Source organism: Diaphorina citri, unplaced genomic scaffold, assembly GCF_000475195.1.
Source record: "Diaphorina citri unplaced genomic scaffold, Diaci psyllid genome assembly version 1.1 scaffold87, whole genome shotgun sequence".
Classification (NCBI taxonomy): domain Eukaryota; kingdom Metazoa; phylum Arthropoda; class Insecta; order Hemiptera; family Psyllidae; genus Diaphorina; species Diaphorina citri.
The window spans coordinates 37,623-54,956 of NW_007377524.1; the positions used below are offsets into that span (position 1 = coordinate 37,623).

Below are 17,334 nucleotides of genomic sequence, written 5' to 3' on the forward strand. Positions count from 1 at the left end.
TGTTGAATATTGGCAACATTGCGTAGAAAACCTCCTGAGTGCATTGGCAACACTGTGATATCAGAAGCTTGTCGAGTTCACATGGTCACGGTTCGGTTCGTTCTTTTTGTGTGTGTAATTTTATGTTCCTATTAAATACTCATGAGTTTAATAACTAAATGTCAAAGTCTTCTCATTCCAAATCTCAGACTTCAGGACCCTAGGATACATCAGTTACTCCTAGATCTTTTTTGTTTGAGACTGACTTAATGGAAACATTGTTTATTATGTAGGAAGAAGGATGAAGATATTTTCTTCTGCTGGCGCAGTCGGCAGGATACGACAATGAAGGATTGGAAAGATAAAAGAAGATAAAATGCCCAGCCCAAAGTGAACCCAAGCCTAAGCCTATGGAGCCCTTGGAGATTGCAGCGTGAACTCAACTCTCTCAGCCTTAATGTAAGTAAATAGACTAAAACACTGAAATATTAAGCAACATCATGTCGTCGACTCTGAAATTGCCCAAATTTGAATTCCTAAACTACACTCGGAAGGAAATAGAAGAGTTTAAAAGAAGGTTCAGTCTATTCATACAAGCCAATGAGCTGTCAGAGAAAAGTCAATTAGTAAAGGTAGCTCTACTAAGAAGTGCCTTCGATGAGAAAATAAATGATTTGATTGACGCACTGAACCTAGAAAATGTAACTGTAGACAATGTATTCAAAGGGCTAGAGTCAGAACTTATAAAGACAGATGATGTGTCATATGAACAGTATAGATTTTTTAACCGAGTTCAAAAGGAGGGTGAGTCATTCAACGAATTTTACGTTGAACTGAGAAACATTGCCCAGTATTGCAAATTTGGTGAACAGCTAGAGCCGCTACTGAAGGCCAGGATTGTATTTGGAATAAGTAACAAAATGTTACAAGAAAGACTTATGAGATCACCTGAGCTGAAGTTATCAGAGGTTATAAATTGTTGTAGATCATCAGAAAGTGCAAAGGCACGGGTTGAAGAGATAAACCAACCTAGTGAACCCGAGAGCTCTCAAGTGTGCAGCACAAACACTGCTGTACATCGGGTAGCTCAACACAGAAACTTTACTAATTCAAGGCTGATGAGTTTCAGAAAATCCCATCGGACAACAAGACAACCAGGGTCACGTGATGAACCAAGGTCACGTAATGAGTGTTCACGATGCCTCGGTGGTCATTCAACTCAAGCTCAATGTCCAGCTCAAGGTCAGCAATGTTACATATGTGGAAAACACAACCATTTCTCAGTGGCCTGTCTGAGTAGGTACCCCAGGAATGTGCAAAGATATGTATCCCGACCACATCAAGGAAGGTCAAGTGAACAGTACTCGAGAAATTCGAGAAGACACAATTACAAGGTGAAATCTCTACAAATTAATCACAGTGATGATTCTGACTCATCAAATGCCAGTGCTGAAGTGGGACTTGTTGCGTCCATTGAGTCAAGGAAGCAGGACCAGTGGAACCAGACATTCAAATTCAACGACAACTGTGAAGTAAAATTCAAGTTGGACACAGGGTCTGACATATCAATTGTAACAACTGCTGTGTTGAAAGAGGTAAAACCTAAACTGTTAAATAAGATAAAACCATGTAGTTTGAAGGCTGAAGCTTTTGGTGGTCATGAACTGAAATTTCTAGGTACTGTAGAATTGAAGCTCAAAATTAAAGAAAGCACACATAATATTAAATTCTATGTAATGCCAGATTACAAGGGAGTAGTCCCTATTCTAGGTAAAGGTGCCTGTGAAAAACTAGGCTTAGTAAAAAGAATTTACAGTGTTTCAAATTCTAGTAAAGAAGAAATAGTCAACAGTTACAGAAGTGCATTTGAAGGAATTGGCAAATTCCCTACTGAGTATGAAATAAGAATGGAAAAAGGTGAATCACCTACCATCAAACCACCAAGAAGAGTAGCTTACACACTTCTTCCTAAACTTGAAAAAACTTTGAATAAACTAGTCGAGCAGAAAATAATTCAAAAAGTAGACCATCCTAAAGAATGGTGCAGTAATCTTGTTTTAGTAGAAAAACCAAATGGTGATTTGCGAATCTGTTTAGATCCAATAGACTTAAACAAACAAATCAAAAGTGAACATTTCCTCATACCAACACTGGATGAGATCAAAAGCAAATTAAGTGGAAAGAGGTTCTTTTCTGTCTTGGACCTAAAAGATGGCTTCTATCAGGTTCCTTTAGCAAAAGGTTCTGATGACTTTTGTACCTTCAGTACACCAATCGGTTATTTCAAATTTCTCAGAGTTCCATTTCGTCTCTATCTCTATTCGTTTGAAGACTATATGCACAGTCTCTCGTGCGAATTTTAATCTTCATGTTTCAAGTTTAGTCGGATCGGATGAGTTCATTTATGATTTCGAGGTTTAGGTGACTAGCTGGATGATGTAATTCAATGATAACATAGGCTATATAGGTAAAGTTACAGGTATAGTAATAAAATGTGCTTATATATATGGTTGTGTATGGAGATTCCATTCATTCAACCTACTCACTATTCACATCCTAATCAATATGGCCCTGGAATACCACCTCAGCCTACCCGATTTATACCCAATATGTAGAACAACAATATTATGATAAACAATAAATATACCTATAGCCTATAACTATAGCAATGGGCGATGGTCGATTCCAACGAATAGGTAATAGAAATCAGCCTACCCGATTTATACCCAATATGTAGAACAATATTATGATAAACAATAAATATACCTATAGCCTATAACTATAGCAATGGGCGATGGTCGATTCCAACGAATAGGTAATAGAAATACATATACACGTATTCGGGATTTGTGAATTTTCCAATTCGTATTGGATGTGAAAATCAATGATATTGACAGGATGTTTAATCTGTATTCACTATCCACGTAGATTTCTAGAAACTTGAGTGACGCGGTATACTGCGCAACAGTAGAGTGGAAAAGCAACATTAAAAGTGCATTTTGAATTTTTTTGCTTAAAATTCATCCTCTGCCATTTTTGGACCTGCTTTTGCGCCAGTTTCAGAGAATCACCCAGTGTGATACATTTTGTTACTGTCCATTTATTTTCAAATCTGATTAATACCCATCTACTTATACTGAATTCCTCTTTTCTTTCTCTGTATGTTTCAGAAATTAGAACTGTGTCTGACACAGTAACAGATTGGTCATAGGTTCATCAAGGAAGTATCACAAGATTTGGACTAAAACAAAAAGGATCAGAGAAAACGAAGGATTAAAACTAGGTCATCGCGACAATTTTCAAGATCAGAGCTCATTTGTGTGAGAAAATGTGAAAAAAATCCCCCAAAAACTTTAATTTGATATAAATAAGGTCGACCAGGTTTGGATAAGTCCTTCTATGGGGACAGACAGACGACACCGAAGCGAATACAATAGCCCGTCCGTTATACCTTTTTTTTATTACTATCGTAATAATAAAGGAAGGACGGGCTAAAAAGGGAGGCATGGAGAATTTAATGACGAAAGAAATAAACGTAAAAAAACAAGATTTTTTTTTTTTTTTTCTGAGTGAAGAAAAAAGAAATAAAGAAAGTTCAGCATAGAGGGTACAAAATCGAACGTGTTGATTTTTTTTCTTCTCTCATTTCAAGAAAAAGTATAAACTTTCTCTTGAAATTCCGTATAAAACTTTTCATTATTATATTACACATTTTCTTTCTTTCATGAAGAAAGAAACTCATCATGACCTTTTCTTCTCGTCTTCAGCCGGGGATTTTCATTTTCCTTTTTTCTTTCTCTTTATATTTGAATAGGAAGAAAAGACGGGACAGAATAATTCTTTGATTAGAGGAAGTCTTTTTTTTCCAAAGGTTTTCTTGTACATAGGGTTCTTGGAATGCTTTCTATTACAGGGTCAAGTCGAGATGTACGAAAATGGTAGGTACCTAACGAACAAACGAGTGTGTTAACAGTTAACACCTAAGTCAGGTGGGCTTTATTCTATAGGTATAGATATCGTATACCTATACTCGTACCTCGTACCTATATACATAATTATTAATTTTAATATTTCAGACCATACCTAACTCTGTAAAATGAAATTTTCCCATTTCTCATTTTCAAATTTCATCTATATACATAATTATTAATTTTAATATTTCAGACCATACCTAACTCTGTAAAATGAAATTTTCCCATTTCTCATTTTCAAATTTCATAGAACCGTACAATTCATTATGATGTAAATGTGTGACAAAATATTTATAAAGTGCCAAGTTTTGTTTTCGTCAGAATACTTACAAAGTAGGAGCACCTATAATGTCAAAGAAATATTATTTAGGTGTAATCATTCATTGGATTTTGACCGTTTCAGAAAGGTGTGTCTCCCCTCCCCCACATTTTGCCCCAGATTCACTTCCCTCCCTTTTCCTCTAACTAGTACTGGGTATTTTTGACACATCCACTAATAAAACATTAGCCTTTCATTCAATATTCCACCTGTTTGTTTCTCGCTCCTTCCCTCTCTCTCTCTCTCCCTCCCAACCCTACAAGCGCATCTATCCCTAGGTTTTTAATTTATCTTCTTGTGACTTTTGGTTAAATGAAATTTAGATTCGCGATAAATAATGTGCCAGTCTGCCAGTATGTTAATGTATGCACCCATGTCCACATGTGCCTGTTAACATTTATTTTTGTTGATTTTTAAATACTCGTTACCTATGGGAAAATAATTTATGACTTATGCACAGAGAATAACGTCATAAAATGTACGGCGCTTAATATGACCCTACAGGATGGCAAACAAGTATGTGAAACAAGAGTGGACTTTCGACTTTTAAATGAAAAGTATAGGTATTTTTTCTTTTCATTTTAATTAAATTGTAATAATTCTGATGTGGCAAATTCTACACACTTCTGACTATCCATCTGTTTTGTTCCGGTTCACGATTGTACAAGGTGGCTCAGAAACGTTCAAGTGAATAGGTCAACCAAAATTCATTTTTTTTCCGGAGTCTCAAGCAGGGCCAGAAAAAGTCTGAAAGCATAACATGTGGGCAACCCTGTATATCACAAGTTAAATTAATTAACTGAGAACATGAGATAATTATAATTCTACAAGCGTTTAATGGCTGTTCGAACTATTCAGCAATTAAGCCATTATAGATACCTATTAATTTTATTAGGATTAACAAAGGCCAAAAATCAATGCGCAAACTGACACCAACGATTTGAAAAGAATATAAGAAAAAATTATATAGGTATATATAAAAAAAAATAATAATAACAAAAAAATCATTTTCTTCTGTGAACTCATTCTTTCTGAAAAATCGTTCGAGGAAAACACACTTGAGGAAAATGAAAACAGTAAAATAAAAACTCGAAATAAAAGCAAGATTAAGTATTATTTTATTACTGTCTCCTTTTCCATGTTGAGCTTTCTTTTTATGTCTTTGCATTTTTTTTTTTTTTTTTTTTTTTTTTTTTTTGGAAGAACTAATTATTTGTTTTATTTCTTTCACCCATCAGGTCCTCAATCTCATAGGATTCATCCTGATCTCCATGTCGATGTATTCGATGTACTTCCGTGCCAATTTCTTCAATACGGTGGCCATGTTTGGTTTCTGGTTCACTGGTATCCATTTTTTACTTGAAATTCATCCTCTGCCATTTTGGACCTGTTTTTGCGCCAGTTTCAGAGAATCACCCAGTGTGATACATTTTGTTACTATCCAAATCTTTTCAAATCTGATTAATACCCATCTACTTATACTGAATTCCTCTTTTCTTTCTCTGTATGTTTCAGAAATTCAAACTGTGTCTGACATAGTAACAGATTGGTCATAGGTTCATCAAGGAAGTATCACAAGATTTGGACTAAAACAAAAAGGATCAGAGAAAACGAAGGATTAAAACTTGTTTGACTGTAGGTAGAGGAGGACCAGGAAGGTCTAAACCAGGCAGGATCAGTGAAGTTGGATCTACATAGGTCACAATGGCAGAACTTTCCTATGGAGGACACAACACAACAACTACCACTGTCACTTCTACATCCACCTCGGTACAAACAGATATCAGATTCGATGACACCTATCTCAGAACTGTGCCAGGCCTGCTCAAAATCATACAAATTGTAAGTATAAATATTGTCCTCACGAGGCTGAGTGCACTTCGAACTCCAATCACAGAGCCGAGAAAACTTCGACACCGCCGGGAATCAAACCCGGGCCCTCCGGTATGTAAGCCTCGTGTGATACCCACTCGGCCACGGAGATTGCTCGAGGTTGGAACGTAATATTACAGAGGAAAACATTGCATAGAAATATCATTCAAAACACAACTACAAGTACGTAGTATGTGCACAATTGTACTTCAAGTTAAATGCATAGCATGTGCTGACGTAAAATACTATAACAGCCCTCCCTATCATATATGAATAATAACCATCATTATGTATATTATATGAATAATAAGAGTTTCGATTATCTGTCAAGTGTTGTGAAAACTCATCGAATCTCTTTCATGAGGTACTCAAAGTAAACATTTCATTATTGTAGGTAGATATAGATCAGGCTTGTCCAACCCGCGGGCCGCATGCGGCCCACGAGCTCATTTTTGCGGCCCGCGAAGGCCCGCCTAAAAAAAATGAACGAAAATGGGAAATAACAGTAAATATACTAAATAAAATAATTAATGCATGGAAATTTTCAAATTTATAAAAATTATCCCAGTTTACCTTACAAATTTCATAGTTAGTTTCTAATGTACCATCAATTATAATTACATTACACCAGGCCACCCCCCCCCGTGAGTTGAGTTTTTGCGGCCCGCCAACTCTCTACCTTGGTCTCTTGCGGCCCTCGGGTGCCCTAAGGTTGGACAACCCTGATATAGATACTATAAAGTTATACAGAGCTGGATAAGTTTCCATTTATTCATGTAATAAAATTATTGTAGCTATTGAAAACATAATGGAGAGGGGCGTTTGTGCAAACAAAATATCGTTTTAAATGCATTCTTCTGGAGCCTTTTCTTATTAGAAATAGCCTGGTACTGACTTCCGGTGCAATGAATAGGCACACTGTATATTATGTATATTTACTAAAAACCAGGCCCAGTAGTGCAGTTGCTAAGGTATTGGATTCATAAGCGGGGGACTGCAGTTCAAATCCCAGAAGCGGCAAATAAAAATTGAATCTGAAAAAGACCATTTGTCAGAATAAGTTTGCACAACTCACCAAATTATTTATTTTGTGACTTAACCCATCAAGTCAATCTAATTATTTGTTTTATTTCTTTCACCCATCAGGTCCTCAATCTCATAGGATTCATTCTGATCTCCATGTCGATGTATTCGATGTACTTCCGTGCCAATTTCTTCAATACGGTGGCCATGTTTGGTTTCTGGTTCACTGGTATCCTGTTGGTTCTATATCTGTTTCATATTATTGAGAAACTCTATAAGATACCCTGGCTCAAGATAGTAAGTACCACGGTCCAAATAAGCTTAAGAGATTAAGAGACATTACACAAAACATTGTAAGGACCTCTTCACTTTGATTTATCTAAAGAACTTCGGAAAAAGATGAGTCGCAATTCCAGATAGTGACAGAAAAACGAATTGGAAACCGGAACCCTGGAAATCCTGGAATACTTTACCGTGTTCGGTTAGAAAGTAGAAAGATTGTCCGACGTATAAAGGCAATAATTCATGCACAAATATAGTCAATATAAGTCGTTTCCAGGGGACGGCTCTTTCTTTGACTTTCAAATCCTGGAATACGAACTTATGGCTTGAGTAAAAAAAGGACGATTCAATTGAAAGATCCTGACAGACAACGGTCCTGTTTTTCATAATTTTGTACCTTATTTTTATGTTGTTTACAAATGCAAAGATATTAGCTATTGCTATTAGGCTATTCAGGTATGGCCTTCATCATGCTTCATATCAATTATTGTACAGTGCACAATACAGCACGAAATAGATAGGTAGGTAGGTAGGTAGGGTACCTACTTTTCTCAAAGTAATGAAAGCACTACCTACATTGTTTCTAGTCCTAGTTGATTTTCTAAGGAGTTTACAATGCATAAAAATATTCTCAGTAATCTTATACAGCCTTGAAGTTCTGAATAGAGTTCCCAAGACATAATATTAGGTTTAACTTCAGCAATTTTCCTGTCCATCATGTCACGTAGGAGTTCTACAAGGATTTAAGTAGAGTAGATCCATAGGTAATAGGTAGGTACGTCTTATAAACTGGCTGCACGTCTTATAAACTGGCTTACAGTTTGTTAATAGGTAGGTATGCACTCAGGTACTACTTACTTGTCCAAGAACAATTATAGATCTCTTGAAAATCAGTTTGATGTTGATACGTAAGGGCACGGTTGGCGCTGTGGTGTTTTAGATTTCCCGTAGGTGGTGAATAATAATAATCGGTGCTAAAATGGACCAGATTTTTAGAGGTGAAGTACCTACTGAGTTCATGTAAATGCCCGATGGCTCTAAAAAAGGCTCAAAAACGGTGTCCCGGAAATAACGAAACTTTAAGCTCAAAATATGTCTTATATTGATTTTTTTTTTTATGTTTCCAATTATGGCTAAATAAAATTTGAAGTGTTTTTTAGCTGTACAAGCTAGCTGCAAAAAGAAAATAATATAAGGCACAGTAGTTTTGGGAACGAAATCAAATTGAGTTCCTAGATTTTTTGTCCCGGGAGTAACGCTGGACGTACCCTAAGGTTCTTGATATAGCTACAAGATTGCTCAAAAATCAAGATATTCAACAAGATTACTCAAGAATGAAGATTTTCAATTGCATTACCTACTTGAGAATAAAGATATATTCAATAAAATTACTCATAGATATTTAATAAGATTACTCGAGAATCAAGATATATAGTTTGTAGGCAATCAAAACATTGAAAGATACTCGTATATTTGTGTGTGTTACAAATCTTCTTCATTATAAAATGAACATACTGGGAAGATGTTTGTGGAAACACGAACCACCTTGACATTGTTTCGGAGTATTTTCATTCCAATGTTATTCTTATTGATATACAGAATGGAGAATTAGCACAGGGCAGTCGTGTGGTGTCAACACACAAGACAACCAATGTCGTGTCGCCTGGTTCAGGACCTAGGTCCCCTGTTACTGTTATAGCGTAAGGGGAACTTTCAATGCTGTCCCCAGGGCACTGATATACTAAAAGTAGATTAGCCGAGAGTAGGTATTTTTAATCAAATTTCAACAGGAAGCAATTAGGTACTGAAGAATTAAAACAATCCAAGATACTTTGACACGATACAAAGAGTAAACAAAAGAAAGATACCCTGAAGTGACTATCGGCGTTCCTCAGGCAATAAGTATCGTCGCTGCTCAGGCAAAAAAAAAAAAAAATGTAAGAAAATTTTAGGACTTTTTCGTAAATTTTGGCTCAAAATGCCTAAAATATGACGTTTTTTTATGACATTTTAGAAAATTTTGGCGTTTTATGATGTTTTCCCCAAAAAAGCTAAAATATGACGTTTTAGTATGAGATCATGACATTTTTTTTTTTTTTTATTATTTATTTATTTATTTATTTGCAATTTTATATAACAAATTCACAATTTACAATATGTTTACAATAACAGATTATACACATGATAACAATACCTACAGTTTAAGCCTATAAATATATAACATCATAGAATAATCTATTATTTTGTTTTCTTTGTTTTTTGATATTTGATATTTTATGTTTTTTCTTCTCTTTGCAAATTTTAACTACTCACACTAAGAGAGGGGTCTCTCTTGTTTTGTGTGCAGTAATTCTTATCATGTACCTCAGTAGGAGTTACGAGTACCATGTATCTATTGCCTATGTCAATAGGTAACTCCTAGCTAAATAATCTCAGGTAAAACCTCAGTATTCAACCTTCACTTCCGAGCATTCTATAAATAAAACTCACTAATCGAATTTACATAACCGTCAGGAAGAATATTAGCAAACTAGTCTCCCTTTCCTTCTTCATAAACCTGCTCCCCTTTGTTAAATTTTCAATAGATTTTTTTAGTTTCTTCAAACCCCCTTCACTTAAGAAAATCCAAGTGAAGCGTCCCTTCAAGGAATGCTCCTTTAGTTTTCCAATAATCTTCTCTTCCAAGAAAAATATTTCCTTTATAGTATATCCGTCTTTGAATATTCTCTTTAGTTTTTTCAATACCCGTGTCACCAATCCAGGGAAGTTGCTAGGCAACCGGCTCGAGATCCAAGATCCAGATGTGCTTAGTGCTGAAGTCACCCGCAAGATGGAGTATACAGCGCGACATCTGAGAGGTAACTGGAGAGCTTACTGGGAGCACGAGATAGGCAAACCAGCCTCAGGAGATAGCAGGTTCAATATAGCCCATGTCAAACTGCAGACCTTTGCAGGTGAGTGAGTTAAACTACTCAAAGATAATTATTCAGAAGCCACGACTTGAAAAAGAAAACAGTGATATTAAACCTCTAAATCGAACAGAGTGCAGCCAGCGGTGATAGAACGTTAAATGCACCAGTTTCCGATGAATCACTGATGTCAAGCAACGTTTCGTGTGGTTGGTTTCCGGATGGGTGACAATTTGGATAATCACTTGCTGCCAGGTTTTTTTTCGGTGGTGGAAATTGTACCTAATGAAACTCATGTTTGATTTTCAGGTCATGTGAACAGTGTGAAATGTCTGCATGTGATGGATAATGAGAATAGCTTCATGTCAGCTAGTCGGGATACGGTAAGTGATGTAAACTAAGCAAAAGAAGAACACTAGTATACTCTACCTATGAAATATATAAGACCATTCTGGCAGGATAAACAGGTTTTATTCTATTCTTGTACACTTCACTGTGAAGAGTGAAAGTTACTTGTGTTCTTCTTTTCAAGATGAATCTTCACAAAGTCACGTCAGAATCTATCAGTATGATGTAAACTACTGAAGCCAGCCTAGCTCTTGGAAGATAAAAGCCTGCGATCTAAGGGCTAGGTCGCGGGTTTAATTCCGGGGCGGACTTTATCCTAAACAAATAAGGTTCGTTCTTGGAACGGCTGGCTTTCTTTTATCCTGTCCTCTCTTCAATTTCTGAACGATAAGACTTCAGTTACAGTTCCCTCTGTCAGACCTGTTTTGTGCAATTGAAGCATTTTTTAAAGAAAGTTATGGCTGATTTTTTAAAATCCGTTTTTAGCTTATATCTTCTTTAACATAACACATGCTTGATTTTTCAGGTCATGTGAACAGTGTGAAATGTTTGCATGTGATGGATAATGAGAATAGCTTCATGTCAGCTAGTCGGGATAAAACTGTCAAACTATGGACACTCCGAAATCAGGTAACCAAATCCAGGGAAAATATTTCAAAACTTCGGGAAAGAAAATAAGGAGGACACATGTTATTTTTGTTTTTTCTTTGAATAAATAATTTTCTTTTGGTTTTGTAAAGAAAAGGGGGAGATAGAGCTGGGAAGAAGGGTATGTCCCATCAGGTCGGATGAACATGAACTATTTCAACCGAAACCCTCTGACTATTTTCGTTTCCAACCCCTACAGTATGTACTATAATCGTAGTATTCTGTTCACAATCCTTCACATACCTTGGTCCTACTCTGGACACATTGGCCGGATATGGCTTCACATATGTTCACTACCTAATCCATTGGTTTAGTGGAACTAAGAAACGCCAGACTATCGTCTCTGAACTGATATGCGAACTTATTCAAACGAAAGAACCGAGTTCCAAGTTTTAAAACGATTTTTACTTTCAGTCTGTCGATCTGTAAGTTTCATAATTTTCAAACGGTTAGTCCAATTTTAATTAACTTCGATACCAATATTTCACAAATAAAGGAAATTTCTCGTTGAATTTTACGCCTCCTTGGGCCACTGAGAGTTTCCATAGAGGTCTTTCTTTCTGAGTTTATTCCACAGAGAGCTCCGACAGAGGCCTTTTTCTACGAGGTTTTACTTATTCTGAGTTTGTTCCACAGAGAGGAAATTTGCTAGTTTAATTTCACGCCCACTTGTGCCATTGGGGTTCTTTTTCCCAGTGAGCTATACAGTTCACTGAACTACCTATGTATCTAGTAAGTTGTGTGTATGTACATTGAAACAGTTACATACGTGGTGAATATGGTGATGGTGGTCTCAGTATGAATACTGAATACAAGTATGATGGGGACGGGATTGATACATCACTGTACACTGTATAGACGTTAGCCTGGGGGAGTTACATGACGTACACTGTATAGACGTTAGCCTGGGGGAGTTACATGACAAGCTTTGAGAGCGCTGCTTGGGGAATAACATGAGCTCCTCAGAATGACTGACATGTTCAAATAAGATAACTGCGGTAGAGTGTTAGCCCAAAACATAACGTAACAGGGTGAGCAGCTGAGCAGTAAGGCCAGTTCAGACCGTCTGCCAGACCTAGGTCTCAAGATATTTCCGCCACACACGCTCCAACTGTCTGACACTCTCAGACAGTCTGAGTGTGAGTGGCTGGCATAAGCTTCTACATGTCTATGACGCTCTCAGGGTCTCAGGGGAAACCAATCTTTCTGATCACAACCTCACCATTAAAAAAAATAATAATAAAAAAACAGGTCTACAGACAGTGCCAGTGATAATGACACCTTGATTGATATATATTTGTTATCTCTGCCCTCCTGGTGAACCAAGTAGCTATAGGTTGCTCCACCAGTTAGTGATACCATGTTTCAACTCCTACCGAAGTGCCCACTGATATTAGGGATCATAATTAAAAATAATCGGATATTCAAAAAGTTTAACTATAAGCTTTCAAAATATCCGGTGCTGTCGCAGAATTTCTGCAGTTTGTAATCTCAACTGTGAATAAACGATAACAAGATGGTACAATGGCACATATTGTACAAGAGGGACATCTCAAACTCAAGCTGAAGATGAAAACATCTTTACTATCTTCAGTTCCCCAGGAAGATTGAAATGGAATTTGTTTTACACTCTAGCTAGGTACTTGCTATCTTTGTTTCCCAAGGTATAGGAGAGGTGAGAGGGGTGAAATTGAACTTTCCAATCACCAATACAGTATAGCTACTACAACCAGGTACATTGTATAACTGTATATGTTACTGGGAATTCTCAAAAATCTGGTGTGAGATAGATTTTGCTTTTCTGCGAATTCTCTTTTTTTTGTGCATTGAAATTGAAATTTATGAGAATTCTCGAAAACTTTCTCTGAATTGAAATTTCATCAGTGAATTCTTGAAAGAGCATACAAAAATTTCCATCACTGTTTACCGGTGATTTTCCAATTATTCAGCCACGTGTTTAGCAATCACGTCGCGTAGTTCACACTCAACTACGCTGTGCTTGTTTCAAATAAACTTTCTACTTTATGTTTAGTTTCCCCTTCAGTTAGATACATATGTTGCTTCTTCTACAATAACTGTTCGTTATCCCAAACACTTCAAAGAGAAAATAAATAAAAACTTACCACTTGGGAATATTATCTACATGGAAACAGAACAAGATGAAACATACCTGTAAGCAAATAAAATAAAGTCACCATGTTAGTATTGACACAATATTCTGACCGAACTGGGTCATTTAATTAAATATTCCATGAACTCGGTACAGCACGGGTTGCAAAAGTTTCATATTACATAATATGAAAACTAATCAAATATGTGCACAAAACAATTGAATCAGTACCAGAATGACTGGATAAAATATAGTGTAACAAAAACATAGGAACAAATAGACAGGGAAGTGGAGAAGAGGGAAATGAACATGATAACAAAATTAATTTGGATAACCATCACAAAGCACCAAAGCTTTTTACACCCGACTGCTTATTACTCCGTTCACTGCACACAATCATGTTTGTTGTATTTACAGAATGACTGGATAAAATATAGTGTAACCAAAAACATAGGAACAAATAGACAGGGAAGTGGAGAAGAGGGAAATGAACATGATAACAAAATTTGGATAACCATCATAAAGCACCAAAGCTTTTTACACCCGACTGCTTATTACTCCGTTCACTGCACACAATCATGTTTGTTGTATTCCTTCTTATCCTTTGTTTTCTACGTTAATGCCATTACAATGGCGGTATGAAAATGTTTATTTGTCGTTACAACCTGATTGTTTGGTTAGTCGCTCATTACGGTAGGGTACTCGATTAATGCCATTACAATGGCGGTATGAAAATGTTTATTTGTCGTTACAACCTGATTGTTTGGTTAGTCGCTCATTACGGTAGGGTACTCCTTTCATTATTCCAATAACTTTGTCCTCATTCTTCACATCAAACCCCAAGCCATATAGCACACAAGTCAGGGACTAATTGAGGTCCTTATTTTGTATGCTAGATACATTTGGGCATGATTTCACTTCTAATGTTTCAATTAACACATCTCTATTTCTTCTCCCCTGTACAGATGTTGTCACCGTGACTCCCAGCCAAAGCATATTCAGCATGTACTGGACAATATTGATCAATGCCGCGCTCAGCAGCTATCCAGACTCCAGGAGAACTACGCCCTCCAGGTAACCACTACAACTAGTCTCAAACTTCACGCTGTACTTGCAGTGTAGGGTGCGCCGGTTCGAGACCCAGACGGACCCGATGTTTCGTCAAGTGTACATCTTTGAAGAGGTTGATTTCCAACTACATCAAGTCAGTTTTGACGACTTTTCATGAAGTGGAAAAAAAACATTATTATTTTCCTGTTTAACAAGTTAGGTCATTTTCGTTGTAAACAAAACTAACCCCTAGGTTTAGAGTCTTATATTGACTTTATGTTGTTTAATTTTTTCAAAGTTATTCATGAGTTCATGATTGCGCTTCCTAGAAGCCAAAATTGCATTTCAACATGAGACCCTAGATTGGGGCTTATTAATAGAAGACCAACAACTCAAAATCCATGAATGAAACTATGCAAAATCTTAATTTGGATCAAAATGAACTTCATAAAGTTTGAAATCAACCTCTTCAATTGGATATTGAGGTTGGGATTTCATAGCTCTAACTTTAGTGCGAGTGTTTACTTGACTCACATAGGTGTGTAAGTTGAGTCTTGGGTAAATGCTCAATTAGAATTTGATTGTCTCCAAGTCAGTTTTGACGACTTTTCATGAAGTGGAAAAAAAAAACATTATTATTTTCCTGTTTAACAAGTTAGGTCATTTTTGTTGTAAACAAGACTAACCCCTAGGTTTGGAGCCTCATATTGACTTTATGTTGTTTAATTTTTTCAAAGTTATTCATGACTGTGCTTCCTAGAAGCCAAAATTGTATTTAAACATGAGGCTGTTGATCTGGGCTTATTAATGGAACACCAATAACTCGTAATGCAAGAAACTATGCAAAATGTCAAAATAGATTAACTTCGTGAAGTTTGAAATCAACCTCTTCAATTGGATATTGAGGTTGGGATTTCACAGCTCTAACTTTAGTGCGAGTGTTTACTTGACTCACATAGGTGTGTAAGTTGAGTCTTGGGTAAATGCTCAATTAGAATTTGATTGTCCCCAACCCCTACAGTATGTACTATAATCGTAGTATTCTGTTCACAATCCTACATATACCTTGGTCCTACTCTGGACACATTGGCCGGATATGGCTTCACATATGTTCACTACCTAATCCATTGGTTTAGTGGAACTAAGAAACGCCAGACTATCGTCTCTGAACTGATATGCGAACTTATTCAAACGAAAGAACCGAGTTCCAAGTTTTAAAACGATTTTTACTTTCAGTCTGTCGATCTGTTAGTTTCACCATAATTTTCGAAGGGTTAGTTACGCCTCCTTGGGCCACTGAAGTTTCCATAGAGGTCTTTCTTTCTGAGTTTATTCCACAGAGAGCTCCGACAGAGGCCTTTTTCTACAAGGTTTTACTTATTCTGAGTTTGTTCCACAGAGAGGAAATTTGCTAGTTTAATTTCACGCCCACTTGTGCCATTGAGGTTCAGTGAGCTATACAGTTCACTGAACTACCTATGTATCTAGTAAGTTGTGTGTATGTACATTGAAACAGTTACATACATGGTGAAGATGGTGATGGTGGTCTCAGTATAAATACTGAATACAAGTATGATGGGGAAGGGATTGATACATCACTGTACACTGTATAGACGTAGCCTGGGGGAGTTACATGACGTACACTGTATAGACGTAGCCTGGAGGAGTTACATGACAAGCTTTGAGAGCGCTGCTTGGGGAATAACAGGAGCTCCTCAGAATGACTGACATGTTCAAATAAGATAACTGCGATAGAGTGTTACCCCAAAACATAACGTAACAGGGTGAGCAGCTGAGCAGTAAGGCCAGTTCAGACCGTCTGACAGACCTAGGTCTCAAGATTTTTCCGCCACACACGCTCCAACTGTCTGACACTCTCAGACAGTCTGAGTGTGAGTGGCTGGCATAAGCTTCTACATGTCTATGACGCTCTCAGAGTCTCAGGGGAAACCAATCTTTCTGATCACAACCTCACCATTAAAATTAAAAATAATAATAATAATAATAAAACAGGTCTACAGACAGTGCCAGTGATAATGACACCTTGATTGATCTTTGCCCTCCTGGTGAACCAAGTAGCTATAGGTTGCTCCACCAGTTAGTGATACCATGTTTCAACTCCTACCGAAGTGCCCATTGATATTTATTGCCAAAGGCTTTGACATTCAACTTCGAAAAGGACTGTCATGAAAAAAAAGTAGGACAATCTGAAGGTGAACTTTGGTGTCCGAATTCGGGCACTCTTGTTCCCCCTAAAAAAATCATCTCAACCAAGGTCTCTCTCTTCCCCCTAGAGTCAACATGTCAACTATAAAGGATTAAGGTCATAAATTAGCACGTATTATCGTTCACACTGTCTGATTTTTTTTTTTTTTTTTTTTTTTTTTTAAAATATCCGCTGCTGTCGCAGAATTTCTGCAGTTTGTAATCTCAACTGTGAATAAACGATAACAAGATGGCACATATTGTACAAGAGGGACATCTCAAACTCAAGCTGAAGATGAAAACATCTTTACTATCTTCAGTTCCCCAGGAAGATTGAAATGGAATTTGTTTTACACTCTAGCTAGGTACTTGCTATTTTTGTTTTCCAAAGTATATGAGAGGTGAGAGGGGTGAAATTGAACTTTCCAATCACCAATGTAGTATAGCTACAACGACCAGGTACATTGTATAACTGTATAATGTTACTGGGATTTCTCAAAAATCTGGTGTAGAGAGATAGATTTTGCTTTTCTGCGAATTCTCTTTTTTTGTGCATTGAAATTGAAATTTATGAGAATTCTCGAAAACTTTCTCTGAATTGAAATTTCATCAGCGAAT

General features: G+C 36.8%; 1 protein-coding gene across 2 annotated transcripts in view; it reads left to right on the top strand.

The window, feature by feature from the left end:
* LOC103524077 (plasmolipin) overlaps window positions 1-7,503 on the top strand; it is a 20,881-nt gene extending 13,378 nt beyond the window's left edge. For both annotated transcript variants that reach the window (XM_026833228.1, XM_026833226.1), the window contains exons 2-3: window positions 5,785-6,111; window positions 7,288-7,503. In XM_026833228.1, the coding sequence (XP_026689029.1) occupies window positions 5,974-6,111; window positions 7,288-7,497 (348 nt within the window). In that variant the 5' untranslated portion in view covers window positions 5,785-5,973 and the 3' untranslated portion in view covers window positions 7,498-7,503. The remainder of the gene's footprint in view (window positions 1-5,784; window positions 6,112-7,287) is intronic.
* The last annotated feature ends 9,831 nt before the right edge of the window (window positions 7,504-17,334 follow it).